The 23871-nt window shown below is 42.6% G+C and overlaps 2 protein-coding genes across 2 annotated transcripts; one reads left to right on the plus strand and one right to left on the minus strand.

Annotated features, from left to right (window-relative positions):
- Positions 1–878: 878 nt before the first annotated feature.
- On the minus strand, positions 879–1259 carry LOC124410183 (thymidine kinase 2, mitochondrial-like). Its single transcript, XM_046888352.1, has 2 exons — positions 1214–1259; positions 879–1144 (listed from the first exon to the last, which is right to left on the minus strand). Exons 1-2 carry the CDS (start codon positions 1257–1259, stop codon positions 879–881), a joined length of 312 nt encoding a protein of 103 aa, XP_046744308.1.
- Positions 1260–4275: 3016 nt separating this feature from the next.
- LOC124410184 lies at positions 4276–6002 on the plus strand. Its single transcript, XM_046888353.1, has 4 exons — positions 4276–4359; positions 4472–5181; positions 5234–5687; positions 5841–6002. Exons 1-4 carry the CDS (start codon positions 4276–4278, stop codon positions 6000–6002), a joined length of 1410 nt encoding a protein of 469 aa, XP_046744309.1.
- The last annotated feature ends 17869 nt before the right edge of the window (positions 6003–23871 follow it).

Below are 23871 nucleotides of genomic sequence, written 5' to 3' on the forward strand. Positions count from 1 at the left end.
ATTTTATTTTCATTTTAAAAGAGAGAAAATAAACGATCTCATCTGGATTACCGTTGAGTGCTTCTTTAAAATCGGGGCTTTCAGTCATTCTCAAGTTCCAGGAGAAGGTAAAGGAAAATCGGGTTGTCATAAAACAACCTGAAAAAGTGCTGAAAAAAACCAACACATGGGTTAAAAAAATGTGAAAATCAAATAATCGCTTATCGACCATGAAAAATAACAATCGTGGCTCTGTTCAAACTACAAAGAAATCAGAGCCAATCCGACACAAAACTCGATTTATGAGAAGAATCTTCTAGAAGAAAACAAAAACTGACGCGAGAACAAAAGCTTCTTCAGAACAAAACTTGGATCCTCCAGTCTGACGAAAAATGTCGGGACACAACTTCATCAATGCTGCTATTTTAGTGAAAAAGTTTTTAATCTCTGATAATAACGAAATTTCAGCTGAAATAATAGAACGCAAATTTGCAGAAGAATGGGCAAAATTAAAGTGTGGACAACTAAACGCCTTTCATATACGGAGGGACTGCGGCGTAAGGTGCCGACGCTGTTTACTAAGATAGTAAGTCTTAAAGACAAATTCTCGACAGAATAAGGATTCTTTATCTTTCAACACTCCGATTTCTCTTTTTTTTTAGTTTCCATTTCGAAGTCTCGGTGGAAGAAATTAAAGAACTGTGCATACACATCACATTTGGAGGAGTTGGACCCCAATGTATTGATTGTAATGATGAATTGATAACTTTGGAAAGAAATACTGAAATTTGCGAATCTTGTGAGGAAGTGAAAGATTCAATAAGAAAGATTATGGAAATATCCCATATTTGAAAGGGACTTTCAATAAAATTAAATTTCATGTGTTCTTTGTTGTTGAGTTAACTAGTAGAGATGAAGAGTAGTCTTTCTGCAAAGTCTAAATAGATCTGTTCAGCCATATTCTCTGCATCGATAACTATCACGGGGGCAGGTGGGGAAGAAAAAATGCCTCTAACTAACCAATCTTCGTGAACTTCATGAATAGTTCTAAGCAGTTGCAGAGGAATCTCTGATTCTTCCTTGCGTGCACGAGAATGGATCCGAACAAAAGAGGTTTCTGGGGAAACTCGCAAATAAACTATTAGATCTACTCCGAGTTCGAACGCTTGAATAAGAAGAGCAGAATTTTTTCTGAGTAAATGAGCCTCGAAATCTCGAAAATTTCCTGACCTACGATGAGTCTCGACAAAACAATCGCCGCTGAACATCGACCTCTCCATAATTTTGACAGGCCGAGAGGTTAAAAGAAGATGTCTATCGTACATAATCTGTTAAGCGTAATGCTGAAACTGGTAGCAGTATCTATCCGGGTCTTCATACATCAACTGTCGTAAGTTGACTCCGGCAACATCACGGTACTGATCGAGGGGTTCTAACAGGGTGCAAACCCGATGGTCCGACAAGAATCTCTTAGTAAAGGTTGTCTTCCCGCATCCGATGTTTCCTTCGACGATGATAGAAAGTGGCTTCTTCGTATGGAGTGAAATTCCGAAGGGAAGGTTATGTTCCCAATTAATTAAAGGCTAGAAGACAGGAAGACTTGAAGTTCGTGTTACTTTTCTGAGGACTGATTCGCAGGTGATCTAACCTGGGAGGATGTTCCAGGTCCGGGTAATTCCGTTCGAGTTCGTTCTTCGAATGGAGCTAGACTGTCCGGGTGCACTACCTTTTCTCTGGAGTGAGGCGTTTTTCGGATCCTGTAAACGACATCGTCGATCCGGTCAACTATTTTATATGGACCTTCCCAGTTCCGTTGGAGTTTCGGACATCTTCCTTTCTGTCTTCTAGGTTGGAAAAGCCAGACAGAATCTCCGGGATTAAATTTTAAATCACTAGCTCGTATATTGTAGCGAGCTTCCAATTTATCCGAAGCCATGGAAATTCTTTTCCTTGCAAAATTATGAATTTCTTCTAGGTGCCGTTGTAAATCAGAGGCATAATCTATTTGGGGTTGTGTTTGCACGGAAACAGGGCCTTTCTCTAAATCTGACGGGAGTCGAAGATTTCTGCCCGTGAGCATACAAGCGGGCGTCTGTTTTGTCGTCTCGTGAATCGCAGACCTATAACATAAGAGGAAAAAGGGAATCCAGGTGTCCCAATCTCTCTGATTCTGTTCTACGAAGGACGACAAATATTAGAGCAAAGTTCTATTCAGATGTTCTATCATGCTGTCAGACTGAGGATGGAGGAGAGTAGTACGAGTTTTTCTAACCCCTAAAATTTGAGTAACATCTTTCATTGAGCTTGACTCAAAATTTCGGCCCTGATCGGTGTGTACTTCTAGAGGAACTCCGTGCCTACAGATATACTCTTTAACGAACGCCTGAGCTACAGTAGAGGCTTCCTGACTGGCGAGTGGAATTACTTCGGGCCACTTGGTGAAATAATTAGCGATGACTAAAGCGTATTTATTCCAGCTGTGGGTTATAGGAAGAGGACCGAGGATATCCATTGCTACCCTCTCGAAAGGAGCTCCCACGTTGTAAACTTGGAGAGAGCTTTGTCCTTTATCTCAAGATCCTTTCTCTGACGTGCAGACTTGACATCTTCGACACCAGTCTTCTACTTCAGCACGACAACGTGGCCAAAAATAACGATCGCGTATCCTGCCTCAAGTTTTATTCGAGGCAAAGTGTCCACCTGCAGGAGAATCATGGTAAAGAGCAAGAATCTCTGGAACTCGATTTCTGGGAACCAAAAGTTGCCACTTGATCCCTTCTAAGTCCGCGGATTCCCATTTGCGGTATAATATTCCGTCTATCAAAAAAATAGAGTCCCATTGAGCCCAGTAAATTTTGACGTCAGACTCAGCTGAGGATATTTCTTGCCAGTCCGGGCGAGTTTCCGCTTCTTTCCAAGATTTCACTTGAGACAGAGTAGAATCTTCATGTTGAGATCTTTTGCAATCTTGAAGGTTTTCTCCAAGAGAAATCTTTCGTATTGTAGGAGGAGAATCTCTGTATTTTTCAAGGCGAGTACATTGCCTACAATCTGTTATTTCTTCGCAGGGCCTTCGAGAAAGAACGTCAGCGTTTCCATGTTGTAAACCTGCTCGATGACGAATTTCGAAATCGTCCTGTCCGAGCCTCTCTATCCACCTAGCTATCTGACCCTCGGGGGATTTAAACGAAAGTAACCACCTCAAAGAAGCATGGTCTCTTCTAATCAAGAATTTCCTCCCGTACAAGTGATGATGAAAGTGGACCACGGTTTTAACAACGGTTGAGAGCTCACGACGGGTAGCGCAATAATTCCTCTCAGTCTCACTAAGAACTCTGCTGTAATAGCTAATCACTCTCTCTTGACCTTCCTGTATCTGTGACAAGACTTCGCCTATCCCTGACAAAGAGGCGTCTGTATCTTAAATAAAAGGAAGTTCGACTTCTGGATAGGCTAAAATCGGGGACGAAGTAAGATTTTCTCTCAATTTCTTGAAGGCTTCTTCACATTCCGGAGTCCAGTCGAATGGAATCTTGATTCCTGTGAGACGATGCAGGGGCTTGGCTATCGTGGCGAAACCTTTTACGAATCTTCTGTAATAGGTGCAGAGACCCAAAAAGCTCTGAATCTGTTCTTTGTTTGTCGGTGTCCGCCAAGCAGAGACCTTCTCGATCTTGGAGGGATCGGTCCTCACTCCTTCAGCGGAGACGATGTGGCCGAGAAAGCTGACTTCTCTCTGGAACAGATGGCATTTCTTTGGACTCATCTTTAGGCCTGCTTGTTTTAACCTGGAGAAGACTTGTTCGAGGTGGTCCACTTCTTCTTCAAAGTCCTTCCCGAAAACGATTATGTCGTCCAAATAAACGAGGCAAATTTTCCCAGTGATTCCTTTGAGAACAGTCTCCATCATCCGTTCAAAGGTAGCCGGGGCATTACTTAAGCCAAAAGGCATTACCTTAAATTGCCATAATACTCCTAGTCCTGTGACGAAAGCTGTCTTTTCCTTGTCCAGGGGATCCATCTTGACCTGCCAGTAACCGCTCTGAAGATCAATGGTACTGAACCCGCTTGCGCCAGCAATCAGATCGAGTGTTTCGTCGATTCTGGGGAAAAGATAGGAGTCCTTCTTGGTGATGTCGTTCAGCTTCCTGTAGTCTATGCAAAATCGCTTGGAGCCGTCCTTTTTGTTGACCAGGACGATCGGAGAAGCCCAGGGGCTGGAAAAAGGCTTGATTACGTCGTTGGTCAGCATATCTTCAACGAGTTTCTTCACCTCCACTAAAAAACTAGATACAGATGATTTGGGGGGCGAAAATCATCGCAGGTTGTGAGAGTAGAAAGCCCTTTTGCAACTCAGTTCTTATTGAGGAGTTTAAGACGGTCTGGTCTTCACGCGCGCGGAACTGTCAATGGCGTTGACTGCCTCTGGGTAATTGATACCGGAGCAGAGGTAACCGTTGTTTGATCGCATCTTTTGAAATCCGATGACCAGACTGTTCCCTCTTTATGTTTGCGAACAGCCACTGGAGACCCGACCCCGATTTTAGGAGAGGTTATCGTGCAGATTAACCTCTTTGGATGTGTCGACTCTCCGCACAAGGTTTTTGTCGCAGATATCGAGGATGAAGGTATTTTGGGTTTAGATTTCCTCACAGCTCATGATTGCGTGATTTCCACTCAGAGGAATTCTCTGCCGTCTAACAGCCGCGAAATCCCTCTCTGCTCTAAGAAAAGAAGAGTGAACTGGACTCCTCCAAAAGTACGAAAAGTGGAACTCTCTGAAGACAATCACCAAGATCTGCCCCCTCCGCATCTAGGAAATCTTTTCGAAAGATCGTCAGCCACGCTGAATTTGCAACAGGAAGAATTCTTTAAATCTGTTTTATTCAAGTACGCAGATTCTTTAGCAGTCAACAGCGGAGACAACGGGAGATGTACGTCGGTAAAACACAAGATCGACGTCGGAAGCAATCCTCCAATTAAACAAGCTCCCCGGAGGCTCGCCCTCAACGGCAGGGAAAAAGTGAAGAAACTCGTTGAAGATATGCTGACCAACGACGTAATCGAGCCTTTTTCCAGCTTCTGGGGTTCTCCGATCGTCCTGGTCAACAAAAAGGACGGCTTCTTTTATTTGGACGACATAATCGTCTTCGAGAAGGACTTTGAGGAAGAAGTGGACCAGCTCGAACAAGTCTTCTCCAGGTTAAAACAGGCAGGCCTGAAGATAAGTCCATAGAAATGCCATCTGTTCCAGAAAGAAGTCAGCTTCCTCCGCTGAAGGAGTGAGGGCCGATCCCTCCAAGATCGAGAAGGTCTCTGCTTGGCCGACACCGACGAACAAGGAGCAGGTTCAAAGCTTTTTGGGCCTCTGCACCTATTACAGAAGATTCGTAAAAGGTTTCGCCACGATAGCCAAGCCCCTGCATCGTCTCACAGGAATCAAGATTCCATTCGACTGGACTCCGGAATGCCAAGAAGCCTTCAAGAGATTGAAAGAAAATCTTACTTTTTCCCCGATTTTAGCCTATCCAGAGGTCGAACGTCCTTTTATTTTAGATACAGACGCCTCTTTGTCAGGGATAGGTGGAGTCTTGTCACAGATACAGGAAGGTCAAGAGAGAGTGATTAGCTATTACAGCAGAGTCCTTAGTAAGCCTGAGAGAAACTATTGTGTTACTCGTAGAGAACTCTTAGCTGTTGTTAAAACCGTAGTCCACTTTCATCATTACTTGTACGGGAGGATATTTTTGATTAGAACAGACCATGCTTCTTTGAGGTGGTTACTTTCGTTTACATCCCTCAGGTACCTAGGTAGATAGAGAGGCTCGGACAGTACGATTTCGAAATTCGTCATCGAGCAGGTTTACAACATGGAAACGCTGACGCTCTTTCTCGAAGGCCCTGCGAAGAAACAACAGATTGTAGGCAATGTACTCGCCTTGAAAAATACAGAGATCCTCCTCCTACAATACGAAAGATTTCTATTGGAGAAAACCTTCAAGATTGAAAAAATCTCAACATGAAGATTCTACTTTGTCTCAAGTGAAATCTTGGAAAGAAGAGGAAACTCGCCCGGACTGGCAAGAAATATCCTCAGCTGACCGCGGACTTAAAAGAGATCAAGTGGCAACTTTTGGTTCCCAGAAATCGTGTTCCAGAGATTCTTGCTCTTTACCATGATTCTCCTGCAGGTGGACACTTTGCCTCGAATAAAACTTTAGGCAGGATACGCGATCGTTATTTTTGGCCACCTTGTCGTGCTGACGTAGAAGACTGGTGTCGAAGATGTCAAGTCTGCACGTCGAAGAAAGGACCTCGAGATAAAGGACAAAGCTCTCTCCAAGTGTACAACGTGGGAGCTCCTTTCGACAGGGTAGCAATGGATATCCTCGGTCCTGTTCCTACAACCTACAGTGGGAATAAATACGCTTTAGTCATCGCTGATTATCTCACCAAGTGGCCCGAAGTAGTTTCACTCGCCAGTCAGGAAACCTCTACCGTAGCTCAGGCGTTCGTTAAAGAGTTTATCTGTAGGCACGGAGTACCTCTAGAAGTACATACTGACCATGGCCGAAATTTTGAATCAAGCTTAATGAAGGGGGTTACTCAGATTTTAGGGGTTAGAAAAACCTGCACGACTCCCCTCCATCCTCAATCTGACGGCATGATAGAGCGTTTGAATCGGACTTTAGTCCAATATTTTTCGTCTTTCGTGAAACAGAATCAGAGAGATTGGGACACCTGGATTCCCTTTTTCCTCTTATCTTATAGATCTGCAATCCACGAGACAACGAAACAGACGCCAGCTTCCATGCTTACAGGGAGAAATCTTCGACTCCCGTCAGATTTAGAGAAAGGCCCTGTTCCCGTGCAAACACAGCCCCAGACAGATTATGCCTCTGATTTACAACGGCGCCTAGAGGAAATTCATAATTTTGCAAGAGAAAGAATTTCTATGGCTTCGGATAAATTGAAAGCTCGCTACGACATACGAGCTAGAGATTTAAAATTTAATCATGGAGATTCTGTCTGGCTTTTCCAACCAAGAAGACAGAAAGGACGATGTCCGAAACTCTAACAAAACTGGGAAGGCCCTTACCAGGTGGTTAACCGGATAAACGATGTTGTTTATAGAATCCGAAGAGGTCTTCACACAAAAACAAAGGTAGTTCACCTGGACCTGCTTGCTCCTTTCGAAGATGGACATCCATCTGAATCAAACTCACTGAGAGCTGGAACATCTGATGAGGTTAAACATTGAGAGAATTGCTTCTGTCAACCGAGACGAATTTAACCTCTCCACCTGTCAAGTTATGGGAAGATCGATTTTTTCACGACAATTGTTTTATTGAAGCTCGTTGCAAATTAGAAAATTTTCGAGACTTTGAGTCTTATTTTCTCAGAGAAAACTCTGCTTTTCTCGTTCAAGTGTTTAAACTTGCAGTAGATCTGATAGTTTATTTGCAAGTCTTCCCAGAAACCCAGAAGAGTCGAAGATTCCTCTGTAACCGCTTAGAGCTATTCGGGAGATTCACGGACATTGGTTGGTTACTCTCAAGTTATTCAATTATTAAATTAATTAACCTAGTTGAAATCTGATTCAGTAGGACAAGAAATTTTATACAACTCTTTTCATTTGAACAAGAAGCAAAAAAAAAGGGGAGAAGAGGAACACGCAATGAATAAAAAGGCATTCATAATTATGGGATGGAAATCTCGTAGATTTTTTCCCCGATAATTCGCAGGGCCAGCTTCACCTCCTCACAGTCGGCACAACCCTCCGTACTTCTGACTGTGAGGAGGTCCTTCTTACACATCCGGCATTTGAGCAGTCTTCCCATGAATGCGCGGGTAGCTCTTCCTGGCGGAGAAAGTTCTTTTCGTCCGCACTAGAAAGCAGTAAAGAACGGTTGACGTCTCCGCTCGAGATTCCAAAATTGAATACTGGAAAATAGCTCACCGGGTTATCCAATAGTTCTCGCATAGGAGGCCCATCTCCGAGCTCTATGTTGTTATTATATATATACTCTTTATTACATAGGAACTTCTTATTGCACACGTCTCGTCGACAACGGTCACGGACCAACTAATTAGAAATTACCGGGAACGCAAGTAGTGCGCGTCGGCGCCTTAATACTAACTTATGCTCACGCATGCGCAGTGAGCCTATCGACGTACGATAACTTTACTTTTCAACACTCCCGCCGTTTGAGTGCGTCAAGGAGCTTATGCCTAAACCGTTACATAGATGCTGAAATTGTTTCTTTGGAAGTGCTTTGGTAAATATATCAGCTAACTGCTGATCAGTAGGGACATATTCTACCGATATTTCCCCACTTTCCACAGTTTCGCGAACATAGTGATGCTTAATGTCTATATGTTTAGTTCGCTTGTGGAACTCCGGATTTTTTATTAATCGGATTGCACTTTGATTGTCTATTTGTAAAACTGTAGCAGTTTCCGGTGGACACCCGAGATCGTTTAATAATTTCCTCAGCCAAATGGCCTCTTTCGCAGCCGCTGCTGCCGCGACGTACTCTGCCTCCGTTGTGCTGAGTGTGACTAGTTTTTGTCGTTGGGACAACCACGTTACAGTCCCGTTTGATAGACAAAACGCATACCTCGTGGTAGATCTTCGCGTCTCCACGTCACTTGCAAAATCAGAGTCTGAAAACCCTTGCAACTCCGAGTTACTCCCGCCGCTTTTATACATTACCCCGACTTTCATTGTTCCGACCAAGTACCTGTAGATTCGTTTCACCGCTTGCCAGTGGCTCTCGTTGTGATGCTTGCCGTGAAGAAAGGCTGTTCTCACATCGAACTGTGTGAGTTCCATGTCCTGTTCAGCTACCATAGCCAATAGAACTCTTAACTGAAGGTCTCCGTGTAGTCGAGTCCCTCTTTTTGTTGAAATCCTCGGGCACAAAGTCTCACTTTGTACCGGTATACGTCGCCTGACGTGTCTCGTATGACCTTGAACACCCATTTCGAATCTATGGGCTTTCGATCAGTGTTCCTTGGTACGATCGACCAAGTCTCGTTCTGCTCGTGCGCGTCGAACTCTTCCTGAATCGCCTCGGCCCAACTTTCTGCCTCGACACTGTTCATCGCCTCCTGAAATTTGTTTGGCGGATTATATTCAGCAAAGTCGAGCTCATACCTTACGGGTCGTCGGATGTTTGCACGGTCCCGTAGTTGTCTGTCATTGGCTGGTTGTTAATTTCTTTCAGGTTCTTCCTGAGCTTCCTGGCGTTCTTCCTCCGGTTGCTGCTCGACGGATTCTGCCACATCTTCATTTTCGTCCGCTGGGAGAATGTAGTTGAATTCTTCCCATTTTTCTGCTCCAAGTTGCGACTTCTCGTTGAATGCGACGTCTCTGGATACAGATATTTTCTTATTCTGTGGATTATACAAACGGTAATTCATCGAGTCGTTCTGATATCCAACTAAGATCAACTTTGTGGCCTTCGGATCTAATTTCTTGCGAAATTGTTTGTCGATATGCATGTACGCATCTGCTCCGAACACTCGAAAATGAGACACATCAGGTGGTTTTCCAAACCATATCTCGTATGGTGTCTTCTCTTTACCGGTAGCCAGAACTCGGTTGAGCACGGTCACTGCTGTGCCGACTGCTTCCGCCCATAGCGATAGAGGAAGTTTCTTTGCCGTTATCATCGTGCGCGCACTCTCGATGATTGTCCTGTTGTCGCGCTCTGCTTTCCCGTTCTGCTGGGGAGTGTAAGGTGCCGTGTTTACCAGCTCGATACCACGTGCCTCGAGATATCGCTTCATTTCAACCTATGTGAAGCTGGCCTGCAACTTAAGATTTTTTAAATAATTAATGTACCAAAAAATTGCTCCCGATTTGCTTCTAATTGCTCCGTACTTTTTATTAATTGCTCCCGAATAGATCCGGAGAAAAACTGAAAAAAAGAAAACCGAAAAAAAACTGAAATCTAGGGATATTCTTTGAACGCGGTTTTTGGCTAAACGGAAGGGATTTGAAGGATCTTCTGTGCGGCAAAAAATTGCTCCCCGTATACAGTTAATTGCTCCACCATCAGATTTAATGAATTCGCACTCTTTATCGAAAAGAAAAAGGAAAAATGTAATGTGACCATAAAGTAGTGGGGGGTGGGCCAACTTCACAACCAACTTGAAACAAGTCTGACGAACGAAAATTAAAAAATAATAATACTAATTAATTGCTCCTGATTTGCTCCTAATTGCTCCGTAGTTTCCATTATTTGCTCCCGCATAGAGCCGGAGAAAAACAAAAAACCGAAAAGAAGAAGAATCTAGGGGAAAATGGCTGGAACGGAGTAGGAAATAGATATTTGCGTCTATATGAATGAAATATATCAGAAAACAATTGCATTTGTATTGCTTTAATTTGCTCTACCTTTATTTCTAATTGCTCCCTCGTAATTGCAGAGTTATGAAATGATTAAGCAAGCTAGATGACGACATAACCCTACTTTTGATCGGACTCCGTTATACGGAATAAAAAAGGGACAATTGGGCATATATGCATAAAATGAATCGAAAACGATTGCTTTGCTATTGCTTCAATTTGCTCTATCTTTATTTGTAATTGCTCCCTCGTATTCACAGAGTTATAAGATGATTAACAAGCTCGATGACGACATAACCCTACTTTTGATTGGACTCCGTTATACGGAGTAAAAAAGGGATAATTGGGCATATATGCATAAAATAAATCGAAAACGATTGCTTTTTTGTTGCTTCAATTTGCTCCACCTTGATTTTTAATTGCTCCCTCGTAATCGCAGAGTTTTAACATGATAAACAGGCTTGATGACAACATAACCCTACTTTTTGGTCAGCCTTCGTCATTAGGAGTAGAAAATAGATATTCGCGTCTATGTATAGATAAAATAAATCAGGAAATGACTGAATTTGTGTAGTTTTAATTTGCTCCACCTTTATTTCTAATTGCTCCCTCGTAATCGCGGAGTTTTAAGATGATTCTCAAGCACGATGACAACATAACCCTACTTTTGATTACTACGGAGCAATTAGGAGCAAATCAGGAGCAATTAATTAGTATAATTATTTTTTAATTTTTGTTCGTCAGGCTTGTTTCAAGCCGGTTGTGAAGTTAGCCCACCCCCCACTACTTTATGGTCACATTGCATTTTTCCTTTTTTTTTCGATAACGAATGCGAATTCATTAAATCTGACGGTGGAGCAATTAAGTGCATACGGGGAGCAATTTTTTGCCGCACAGAAGATCCTTTAAATCCCTTCCGTTTAGCCAAAAACCGCGTTTAAAGAATTTCCCTAGATTTCAGTTTTTTTTTCGGTTTTCATTTTTTTAGTTTTTCTCTGGATCCATGCGGGAGCAATTAATAAAAAGTACGGAGCAATTAAGAGCAAATCGGGAGCAATTTTTTGGTATATCAATTATTTCAAAAATCTTAAGTTGCAGGCCAGCTTCACGTAGGTTTCATTTCACGGTTGCAATACTCTAGACCGTTGTCCGTACGTAACACCTTCATCGGCTTGCCGAATTTGTTGTGGATCAACTTTTCGTACTTCTTGAATATGTCAAAGACATCGGATTTGTGTTTCATGAAGTGGACGTACCTGAATCCTGACGCGTCGTCCTTAAAGGTTATGCAAAATCTTGCCCTACCGATCGACTCTGTTGAGAATGGTCCGCATACGTCCGAATGTATGTATTCTCCCGGTTTTGAGGTTCTTTTTGTCTCGTTCTTCTTGAACGGCAGCCTGTGTGCTTTTCTGAAGGCACACGATTCACAGAAGAAATCGTCAATGTCCGCTAATTTCACACCGCGAATTAGCCCCTTTTGCGTCATTTCTCGCAAAACTTTATTGTTTACGTGTCCCATTCGTTCGTGCCAGACACGCAAGTTGACAGTTGACACATTTGCTTCTCTCGCAACACTTGGTTTTCTCACTTTAAAGAGCATTCGGTAAATCTGATTGTCTTGTTGCACACCGACACCGAAAACTTCACTGTCACGGTTAATTGTCACTAGTTTACCTTTGAACAACACATCGAAACCTTTTTCAGTGCATACGCCGACTGAAAACAAGTTCTTTCGAATCTTCGGAACGTAGAGCACGTTTTCAATTCGAGCTTCGCACCATCTACCGTTTACTAGTCTATCGATAAGCACAGTGCCACTGCCGGTAACGTCACACACGCCATTGTCCCCGAGCAAGATAGACTCATCACTGCTTGGTTCAAACTCACTGTACCAGTCCCGTCGGTAAGTAATATGCCTGGACGCACCGCTGTCGGTGATCCAGACATCGCTTATGTCGACTGCTGTGAGTCTTTCTACGACCTCACTACTCGGCGCCGTCTCCGATTTCACTTGTTGCTGTTTTTGTTCACTTGTCGAAGCGACGAACGCACACTCACGAGGGTTTTCACCGGTATTGTCTTTGTCCCTTTTCTTTTTCCGGCACTCGCGAGCAAGATGTCCTTTCCTTTTACAATAGAAACACTCGACACTCGTATTTCTACTTTCGCGGTTTTTCTCACTGTTATTGTTTTGATTCGCGGCTAATTTTTTCTTTTTGTTCCCGCCAAGATTAACAGCGGCTAACGCTCGAGTGACGTCGTCGTCACCTTCAAGTCTTCTTTCTTCCTTCAATAATCGTTCTAATAGATTCTCAAGGGTTTGTCTTTCTTCGGGTACACTGTCCCATGCTGTCTGGAGCGCGTTGTACTTTGCCGGTAGGCTGCCAAGGACCTTCGCCATTATGGCCGTGTCTGAAACCGCTTCTCCCAGATCCTTGAGCTGAGACGCCATGTTTTTTACCCGGGAAACGTGTTGTACAACCGACTCGTTTGATTCCATGCGATGTCCGTGGAACTTTTGTAGCAGGAGCATCTTGTTCGACACTGATTTCTGCTCATGAATTCTAGCTAATTTGTCCCACATTTGCTTCGCTGTGATGCAGTCGAGCATACAGTCGAGCTGGGAATCCTCTATCGACGAGGAAACTATGCACATGGCCGTCGCGTTGTCTTTCACCCACTTTTTGCCATCGGCTGAATCTGCGTCTGCCGGCATCACTCGCACGCTCGTTACGACGTCTTGAATCGCGTTCGCGATAAGCATTGAGTTCATTCGAAACTTCCACGCTTGAAAGTTCGAGCCATCAAACTTCTTAATGTTCTTTATCAGAGTTGACTCCGCCATTTTCGTTCGATTATTTTCCCGTACGCGTTTTACCGGTACACTACAATGGCGACCACGTGTCGACCAAAACAAAATTCGAGATAACCGTTTTCTCTCTATCGTTCTCTGACTTCGATAATCGGGTGTTACGCAGGCTGCTTGCCTGGGCCCATAGCCTGTTGTTATTATATATATACTCTTTATTACATAGGAACTTCTTATTGCACACGTCTCGTGGACAACGGTCACGGACCAACTAACTAGAAATTACCGGGAACGCAAGTAGTGCGCTCCGGCGCCTTAATACTAACTTATGCTCACGCATGCGCAGTGAGCCTATCGACGTACGATAACTTTACTTTTCAACACTCTCCCTAATTCCCACTCCTCGGCCGCATTGAACAAAGCTCCAGTCTTCCAGGAAGCGTTGCCGGAACGCGGGGTTTTCCACATCTCCATAGTGTTTTCCCACGAAAATTGGGAGACGAGAATCCCCGCGTTCACGAGCGCTGAAGCCGAGGGGGTTGACACGAAAGACATTTTTCTCTAGATTTTGGTGATCCAGTCACTTGAACTAACTTTATCGTAATGATTTGTTATCTTTGGGTTGCTATTCAATTTCAGAATTGTTTTGTTTTTCATGTTTGATTTTGTTTCCTTCTAGAAGATTCTTCTTGGAATCGAGTTTTGTGTCGGATCGACTCTGATTTCTTTTAGTCTGTATGGAGTCACGATTATTATTCTTCAGGTCGTTAAGCGATTATTTGATTTTTGCATTTTTCTAATCCCTGTGTCAGTTTTTGTCAGCACATTTTCAGGTTCCCTGACACAACATCTTTCCTGTGATTCCTTTCTTCATTCCCGAGAACGACTGGTGATCGACGAGCCGGGTTTTTCTTCTCCAGATTCAGATAAGATCGTTTTTTTTCTTTTAACAGAAATAAACGTTTAGTGATTTGAAAACGATCTTTATTAATGAATCTTTCTTTAACTAAATTCTTTGAACGAATTTGGAATGTACGATCACCATTGCTCACGTCTGTCCTCCCGATCTAGGGTGTGCTGTTTTCGGAGAAATCCCAGAACCGGCCCACCACCTTTCCTCCTCCTTTTTCCAGTGGTGGTATCATAACTCCAGGATCCCTTTTGGACTTCCGCTCGAGTCCTTCCTGATTTCCCGGATCCTGTGACACCCTTGGATTCTTTCATGAAGAGGATTTCGTAACACTTATACACTTTACACTAACTTTTATAACACATATTACAGAATATTGTGAAAATCTTGATTTTTGGGACTTTTGTTCGGCTATCTGCTCAAGGCTTTCTATGGTTTACCTTGAGACTGTGGGCAAATGCCAGATGGTTAAAAAGGGAGTCTTCAAATCTTTACAGCCATAGCTCCGACTCACCTTCGAGCACCGTCTGCTAGATCAGGATCACTATTGCTTCAATTGGTACGAGTCGGGACGACTCTTTTCCTCAGGGGGGAGTAGTGTTACAAAGGGTAAAATCACCCGTTTCACCCCCCTTTCAAATCATCTAGTGGTCGGCTTGTGACGCAAGAAGCATAAGCGTTCTCATGTTATAAAATGAATAGGGTTGCCGTGTCAACCGATATTATTGTAAAAACAGTCCTGTTTCAGATTTAAAACGAGAAACACATACTGCCATTGAAGCAATTTTCCTCCAAATATTTTACACAACGCCTTTTATTGATTCCGTGAACTCAGCTCACGTACCCACATTATATTCGAAACGCGAGTCCGTTTCAATATATATATATATATACCGGGACCATCTCTAGAAACTAAACAGGAACTGCGCATGCGCCAAATGATTCAATTTCATTGGTCAGCGAAATTGCCCCGCGGAGTAATTTTCGTCAGCTAACCAAGGCGACCAACGTACACGAAATGTGACAAGGCTCTGAATATCTCGCGCGTAAAGTAGCGTATTGAGGTTATGTTGATATTTATTCCTACTTATCGTGAATTTTCTAAGAAAAGTGTCATTCAGCAATACCGTAGTTGATGTTAGAAGATATTTAATCGACACAATAAAGGCGTCAATGGAGAAACAAATATCAAAAGCTACAGAAATTGGATCAGTTATTTATTGAAAGAAGAAATCTGAAATTAAATGTGGAACGTCATCAACGAGTGGGAGTCTAGGCAAACTGAGGCAGGTAAGTAAAAATATTGTTTATTTTAAACAGATTCTTTATTTACATGAAATTAAAAATAAATGGATTGTTGAAACCCAGCAGAAGGTTGCTCCAGAGTAGATTTGTTACAGTGCAGTGCTCCGGAAGCCAGTAATCAGTGCCGATGAACATAAAATATTAAAATAAAATCAGTAACAAGGAATAAAAGAAATAGTGTATCTTGAAACACAAAGCTTAGGAGTACAAAAAGTAGCAATTCGTTTTTCTGTCGCAATTTATTGATAGTTAGTGGTATCCAGAACAATTAGAAGCTCTTGTCTGATGATAATATCTTTTAATATTTTCAGGTGGGAAACAACCATCATCGAAGCGAGACTAAAGTTGTCAGGCGTCGAAGCGTGTGAGTAAATTTCTGATACTATGATATTTGCATATTACAATATTTTCACATGTATTCAATGATAAAATTCGTTTGTTCTGACAGATTTAAAGTTTCAAATTTGGATAATAGGATGAAAATCATACCTTACCTGATGGTCAAAACGTTTTGGTGGCTAGGACCCTAGTTTCTCGATTGGTGCCACCGTTCCAACCATCGAACCTGGTTGTTCCGTTGTTCCATTAGACAACAGGTATCCGAAGGAATTTCTTCTGGTCATCGCCACCTTCTAAACATCAGTCGTGGCAAAATTGAAGAGCACGACACGCTACAGATCATGGTGTTTGAATATTCCATCATTTTAGATCTATCGAGCCAATAGTAATAAGTTTGTTATTCAACAATTGCTGCTAACTAATTTTACAGAGCAATCATTCGGTGCACCATTGTAATCCAAGCAGTATTATTGGCCCGAATTATTTTTCAAATTTTATTTTCGGCAGTTTTGATATTTTATTTTTCACTATCTTGGTATTCAATTCAGATGAATAGTGTTTCAAGTGTTAAATCAGATTCCAAGGATGAATTTTGATGTGTAAACTGAACCAATCTCAATCTAAAAATGTTGGATAACTTCAGTTGAAAATGTCTTTAAAGTCAATATTATTCGACAGTATCATCTGACTAGCTAGTTGCAGCTATCATCCGTGCTTGAGCCTCGTTCAACCCCAGCAAGGTCTGAGGAATGCATTCACTGACTAGTACACGTTACAAATGATCACTTTGTCTACAATAGGACTTACTTGCTGGCTAACTTTTTTATGATGAATCTTTATCAGGGAGTTATCCGGTAACTTATTGAAAGCTTGAAACCAGATTCAATTTTATACTCTTACAATGGTCCTTCATTGAAACTGAGAGTTTGTGAATCTCCATTTATTACAATTAATTCTGCATCCCATGTTAACACTATTCGAAACAAAAAATCTCATCCTAAAATTGGAAATGGAATCTGCAATGCAAAAGTTATCTAGCGGCACAAGTTAAAAACAAAGAACCTTATAACGGTTTCTGCAACAGAGGGATTCCTTCCGGATATTCATGTTACTGGATGATGTTCGGAGCACTATGAACAAGATATTGTATTGGATTTAGGTTTAAGTAAGTATTTTTATGAACTTCAGTGAAAATTAGATATTCATTTGTTTCAAAGGAACAAGGGGTACAATGTTGAACCCGATAAGTCAATATTTTCATATGAATGTTCCGAACATTACTCTAAAACATGATTATCCTCAAAGTTAATTGTGACACTGAGGCACATTTTGAAAATGTTGATTTTTAACTTGTGTCACAGAATTTTTCTGAGTTTTACTCTTCGGATTAGATTTTTTTAGATTAGATTTGAAATTGAAAGAAACCGTAAGATCTACAACTTCCTTTTCCAACCAACAAAAGTGGCCGATGATCTCTGCATGTGTCATGAATTGAATGGGAAGAGAAGACATCAGCGAACAGCAGAGATGCTATTATTTTGGCTGTATTTTCTGTTGAAAGAAAAAAATTTCATTGTTATTCCTAATGTACGAAGTAATGAAAATGATTGAATAAATTGTCCCCACCTACCTGCTTCGTTTCTTCCAAGCACCCAACATTTGAACAGATTTCTTGTTTCAATCGAATAGGACGAATTTTCAAAGAGCATCAGCATTAAATTCCGACCGTTCTTTGAACAATCAATTTTCAATAACAAATGCTTCCCAAGCCTTTCCGAGGGTGACTATCTCAATGACTTGAGATTCTAACCTCAAAAATGCATGTGAACTACACCGCCGACAGAAACAGAGTTTGACAGCAGGGTCTCGGGGTGGCCAGACTGCACGGACGGCGGATTTAAATTCGCGCATGCGCAGTTCCTGTTTAGTTTCTAGAGATGGTCCCGGTATATATATATATATGAGGGTAACAGAATTTAGCGTCACAATATATATATATATATATATATATATATATATATTGTGACGCTAAATTCTGTTACCCTCTGACGAGGACTTACCGTTAACACTTTGGTGCGATTCTCCAATTATTCGATACGATATTTGAGATACGAAAAGATACTCGTTGGGCGCCAGACGCTTCAGCGTCAATTCTTAGAGGAAAGGGAAAGATACGATACGATAATCATAATTAGAGAACCCGTTGTATGGCTGGCTAGGCTCAGGTACTCACACGAACTGGTAGAGTGGCGGTATCCAAAGGCAGTTACAACAGTTACGGAAATAAGGAAAATAAAGAGATCAAGAAATAAGCTCGAATCAAGTAAATTAACAAGCCAATCAGTCGTATATTATTGATCAGTTCATAAGCGGTAGATTAGTCAATTTGTTACAGAAAGTTAACAAAAGATACTTAGTCAACGAGAGTGATTTACAAGATTTTCGGTTAAAGAAGCTAAGCGATAATTCGCACAAAATGATAGTTGGCAAAAGAAATTAATCGTAGGTCGAGAGAAGCGATATAATGCAAAAAGTCTACCTAAACTAGACGTCACTGGGCGACGTGATCTTACCCAAATTTCAGAAGCGGCACTACGAGAATTGTTACATTAAAGCAAGAGTGAAACTTTAGCGAAAATCGGTAGTTGACGGAATTGACGGTAGCTTAGAACTATAGTGACAAGAAAATAATATTTAAATTACGACAAATGGTAATTAGCGAGAAAGATTGACAGTGATATGCGATTCACAAATATCGGAAGCTTATACGGAAGAATTATTCACAGCAAGCGATTTGATAATTACAACAGTCAAAATTACGATATTAAATTAACAAGGAAATTCGAAATTACGATAACTAGAGAAAATACAAAAGTTATACGAGATTGAGAGGTTTAGAGAAGGGATTGCAGAGTAAAAATAATACACTAAATACACCTGGTTACAATAAGCAACTTAAGATAACACAGAAGTACGATATTCGGGAAACAAGAAAATATTACAAGGTAATAAGAAATGTAAATCAATATAAGCGATAGAAAACAAAGGTGCGGTAGTATTTAGCGGCTTAATCTACGCTCAGCTGTACTCCAAGTAGCTCAATATACGATATGAAATTTCATGCACAAAGCAAATAATATAAAACAAGCGATACGATACAAAGCGATAGGCAATACTAGTAAGAAAAGTAAAGATAGCGATAGCGATAGACAGTAGAAATTACACAAGCGTTTCTAGCATAAAATTACGAGAAGCAAAGAAAATCAGAGATACGAAAGATAAGCATTAAGCAAAGAAAATTCAGAAATACAAAAGATATTCGGTAGTTACGAGGTCGCTCACGATAGTTTTCGGAAATTAATTACGAAACGAAATCATGCAGTCGCACGGCGGCTTACAGCACCTCAATGTCCGTGGACCATGATTCACAAAGATACTGGCATCATTCGATGCAACCAAAACGATAATTAAGATACGATAAGAGAAACAGAAATTAGAGCAACTTCGTAACGGTACGATATAAAGGCGAAAGCCTTACCTTAGTCGGTGACGAGATTAGGCACTGATTTTAAATTAAATTAAACTTAAAGAAAGCGAAGAAGGAAGGAAGTGAAGTTAACGGAAGGAATTGAAGCTAAAGGAAGGAGTGAAGCTAAAAGATCAAAACGGTAGTGGGTGCGAAAAAGGTAACGATAGCGATAGCGGCAGAGGAATAAGCGATAAGGTTGAGGATTTCTAACTAAACGAGAGCGAGGTGGTAGCGAAGCTGTCTCCTGGCGGGTTGAGCGTAGAATAGGCAGAGTTCGGAGTCCGGATCAGCGATCTCGCCGGTGTCGTCAGGTGATTCTTCTTCCCCTTCGGTGGTCATTCAATCCCCACCATAATTGGGTCATTCCTCTGGCGAATATCGGCTACGCGTTATCGACGATTACCGCTAGATGAGCGTAGTTGACATCACACGTACTTTTCTTCGTCTGCTGCGTCGTACGGTCCAGGTTGCCTGTCATTGGGGGTTCCCTCCACGAAGGCAGGTACGTAGGCTACCTCCGGAAGGTTACCGGATGGAGTGCAACTCCACATTGTTTGCCTCCACCGGCTTCGTCGTCTAGGCAGTGGCCAACTGCCCACGATATATCACGAAGACCATGCAGTCACACGGCGGCTTACAGCACCTCATCGTCCGTGGACCATGACTCACAATGATTGTAGCCCTTACTGACAGGGAGGCTGCGTCGATCCTCAGGACGAGGGCTTTATCAACTTTGGACGTAGTGTTTAAGGCTCGGTCCGGCTCCTGGCCGGTAAGTCGGTGAACGACAGGCTGCGGTCTGCCCTTGATGTCGAACTTACGGCATCCGAAAAAGTAGGCATTCAAAGTTGTACGGGAGATTCATGATTACGAAACGGTAGTTGAATTCGTCGGTAGCTGGACCTGTAGTTTTCGGTAGTTGTCGATCCCTCGGTGAATCAAAGAAACGTGTTGATCCCTCGATGATCGTGGTCGCGTTACCTGTTTAGCTTGCGCCAAAGCGCGGGATTACAAAGTTTGTACAGAAAATATTAGTAACTAGTATTTTTCGCCTATATCGTATCGAGCTTGCTTGGAGTACCCCGCCAGGGACGCGTTTTCGGTAGTTTCCTTTAGATTTTTAGCCTTGTAACGAGCCATTCTGAAATGCCACGTTACAATGTATATATATATATATATATTGTAACGTGGCATTTTTTTTTAATGCTCGTTACAAGTGGCTCCCGAACCTTGGGCGGAATCTAAATAGGGAATTCGCGATCGATATCGTTAACCAGTTCGTAAAGAGCGCCAGGACAAGGGTCACGCATCCGAAACTCTGAGAGGGGACACTTTACAGGCTAGCGAGTTGAGCATTACAAGTTCTTTTTGTTTTTGTTTATTTTTCGAGCATATACGACACCAAACAGGGAATTGGACGACGAATCTGACCACATCGAGACCGTCACGAAGGAGGACCTCGACGGAGGGTACACCGCGAGCAGAGAATCTCACACGAGGCTACGGAGGGAGCGCCAACGTAGAGCTCTGCCCCGAGGGAAACCGAGGCGGACGGGATTCCCGCTGTTGACCAGCGAACCGTAGCCTATCTTCCTTGCGACACACCATCCCGTCGACAACCGCACGGTCCACACGTCATTGGCGACGGCAGAGAACCTGGGAGACTGACGGCCAATCAGCGATCCGCGACAGCGGAAACCTACGTTAGCGATAAGCTAGATTTAAGAATTGCGTAACCGAACACCCAATGGAATGCGAGGAATTTCGGAAACGAGAAGGCTATGCTGGAATTTCGGCTCCGCACAGTTTCGGTGGTAGTAAAGGGAATTGAAAAGAGAATCAGCATTGAGTTTTTGAGAGTTGCGAGTTGGGTAAGAAGCAAAAAAAAAAAAAAAAACAAGGACCCAGAAAAGCGAAGGATGTCCGACTGCCAAGTTGGGGGATTTCTGATTTGGATGCAAAACGGTAAGCGCTCTTAAATTTCTGCGGACAAATTTCGAGAACGGACTAGAACGGCGCTCCGAGTAACGGTTGGCCATTTTGAGGACTGATTGCGAAATTACTCGAAATTCGTTTGCCGATTTCCTCGTGTGGTGGCCGTAGCTTAATTTTTTTTGCGAAAGCGTATCGAGTCAATTTTGGCTATTGTACATGTTGAGTAGAGTCATTCGTTTCGTTATTTGCGAGCAGCCCAAATTCCGCTGCACAGGGTCAAGTTGCGCTCGCGTGTTTAGAAAGTGTCACCTCTCGTGTAGGTCGCGTATCGCTAAGTGTGAGCAGTAGCAGTAGTATGCCGGTTTTGGACCACCGCGTGTGCGTGTGTCCGTGTGAGGTGTGCGTGCGTCCGTGTGACCGGCCTAAGCTGACTTAACGTAGATATGCCGGTTCTGGACCAACGCATGTGTGTCCTTGTGAAGCGTGTGTGTGTGTGTGAGCGTGTGAGTGTGTGTGTGTGACCGTGGTTCTCAACCCGCGGTTCTCAACCCCCGCGGATCTCAACCTCCCTGAGTGTTATCATCAGTGGTTGAATACCATCGCGTGTGATTACCATCAGAGAGTGCAATGGTAAGTAGAACTCCGTTCAGCTGCATCTGGCCAGCTGTCCAATTAATACACCGAGGCGGATTTCAACTTCCGCATAAACCTGTCGTCCAAAATTACCTTGTTGACACGAAAAACTTACAATGTCGCCCGAGTAACCCCTTCGCATAAGCCTGTCGGTTTTTCGCGATTTAGCGCTTCCCAAAATAACACTATCCCTAAGATGTTTCCACCCCACCCTAGCATTATCGTTGTAAAAAGGCGGTTCACCAGCAAAAATCCACAGTCATAAAATCTCCTTCATCATGTCAGACTTCCACGTGAACAACAACGTTGCTATAGTTGCGGCCCAACTCGACTGGACCGACCTTAGACGACTAACCAGCGAGCCTCTGCGAGAACACTTTGCCCAGCAGTGGGCGCGAGTTCGTTGCGGTACAGTTAGTGCCGTCCGTGAAAAAAATGTACCAGGCTACATCTGCCTGCAATGTTTCGTCGTCCAGTGACTATACACAACGCCTTAAAATCATCTACCACCAAAATCGCTTACAAAACATCACTTTTGCAGCGCCAACATAGAAGACTTCGACAATAATGTGCTATTCCACATCTCGTTCGTGAAACCTGACTCGTTCACGTGTCGAGTTTGTGGAGATAGTTTATTTGGAACAACCCGGCCAACAGAGGGTTGTACCAAGTGCGAAGAACTGATGGTCCAATTGAAACACGTTGCTGAGAGTATTAATTTTTACTTTTAATTCAACGTTGGAACACGCCTCTACACATTCCCTGATTATATAATGGCTGCATTATCATTTCCGACCTCAAGCTCAAAGGTTAGCAACTTCCGCCTCCTAATAGTTGATTACCCTACCATTAATTTTCGCAAAAATGTAGGTTTATAATCAGTCATTTATATGCTCTGCTTCCATATGCAACAGAATTGCATTGTATGCAGAACGTCCTCACGTGAGTTATTGCTCACAGCCCATCATTGTTTCATACTCCCACTACCAATTTTCCCTGTATATAAAAACTTCATCATACACCGCCTGTAGTCACAATCACTCCGCAAGCTGAACGTTCTCCACGCAAGCTGAACAATCTACACGCAATGGCTGAACTGCAAGAATTGGTAAATATACACCGCGCCGTCGACGTTGATCGCATTCTAACCAATGAATTATATTTTCTCACAGACAAACTTACTCGATGAGCCACCAGCCGCGTCGAACAACTCATTTTTCGGAGACTTTGGTTTGAGTCAACTGCTACCCGAATGGGATGTATTACCGGAGAACGAGCCGAAGACTGGTATTCCCGAATCCATCAAACTACTCACCGACACACATTCCTGTTCTCTCAACAACGACGTCGGCAACGGAGAGGTTAAAAAATCCAAATTAAAATCTACAATACCAAGGATATTCTACGAACTGACAAGACTGACTGGTGGCGAACCGCTCTGTCCAACATGCAGTTCACAATCAACCGAAGCTCTCCCGAATATCAGCTTTTGGGTGACCTGACTGCGAAAGTCATCTCCCGAATCCGCAAACTCCCCGGCAGAAAACCTGAACGCAAACGCCGAACCACTCAAAAAAACAAATTTAAACCTTATTGATAAAAAAATGTATTGATTGAATAAACAACTTTATTAAAAATATGATCAAGTTTTTATTTTTCAGTGTGCATTTATTTCATTCATCGAAATTACTCTTGTCCTGAAATTCATTGTACCACAATCTCATGAGTTGCACGTTTTGAAACGCACAAATCCCTGCATGAAAGCTGCAATCAACGATCTTCTTGTCGTAGGATTTCCTCAATATTTCAATCGCTGGACAGCCCAGTTCCATCATATCCACCGCATTCAAATTTTCCGCATATTCCTCCAACCAACAAATTTTTTCCAATCCCTTGACAAGCACCAACGGCGTTCTGCCCAGGTGATCGCGCATAATCCTCCTCAAGTTGCCGGAAGTTGTAAAACCATCAGTCCACTGGAATCCATGATGATTATGCGAAAGATACTTCACTTGATGGCCCAGTTCATTCGGCAACAGGTTTCAGGCATATGGATCTCGAAATATGTAATG

Source organism: Diprion similis, chromosome 9, assembly GCF_021155765.1.
Source record: "Diprion similis isolate iyDipSimi1 chromosome 9, iyDipSimi1.1, whole genome shotgun sequence".
Classification (NCBI taxonomy): Eukaryota; Metazoa; Arthropoda; class Insecta; order Hymenoptera; family Diprionidae; genus Diprion; species Diprion similis.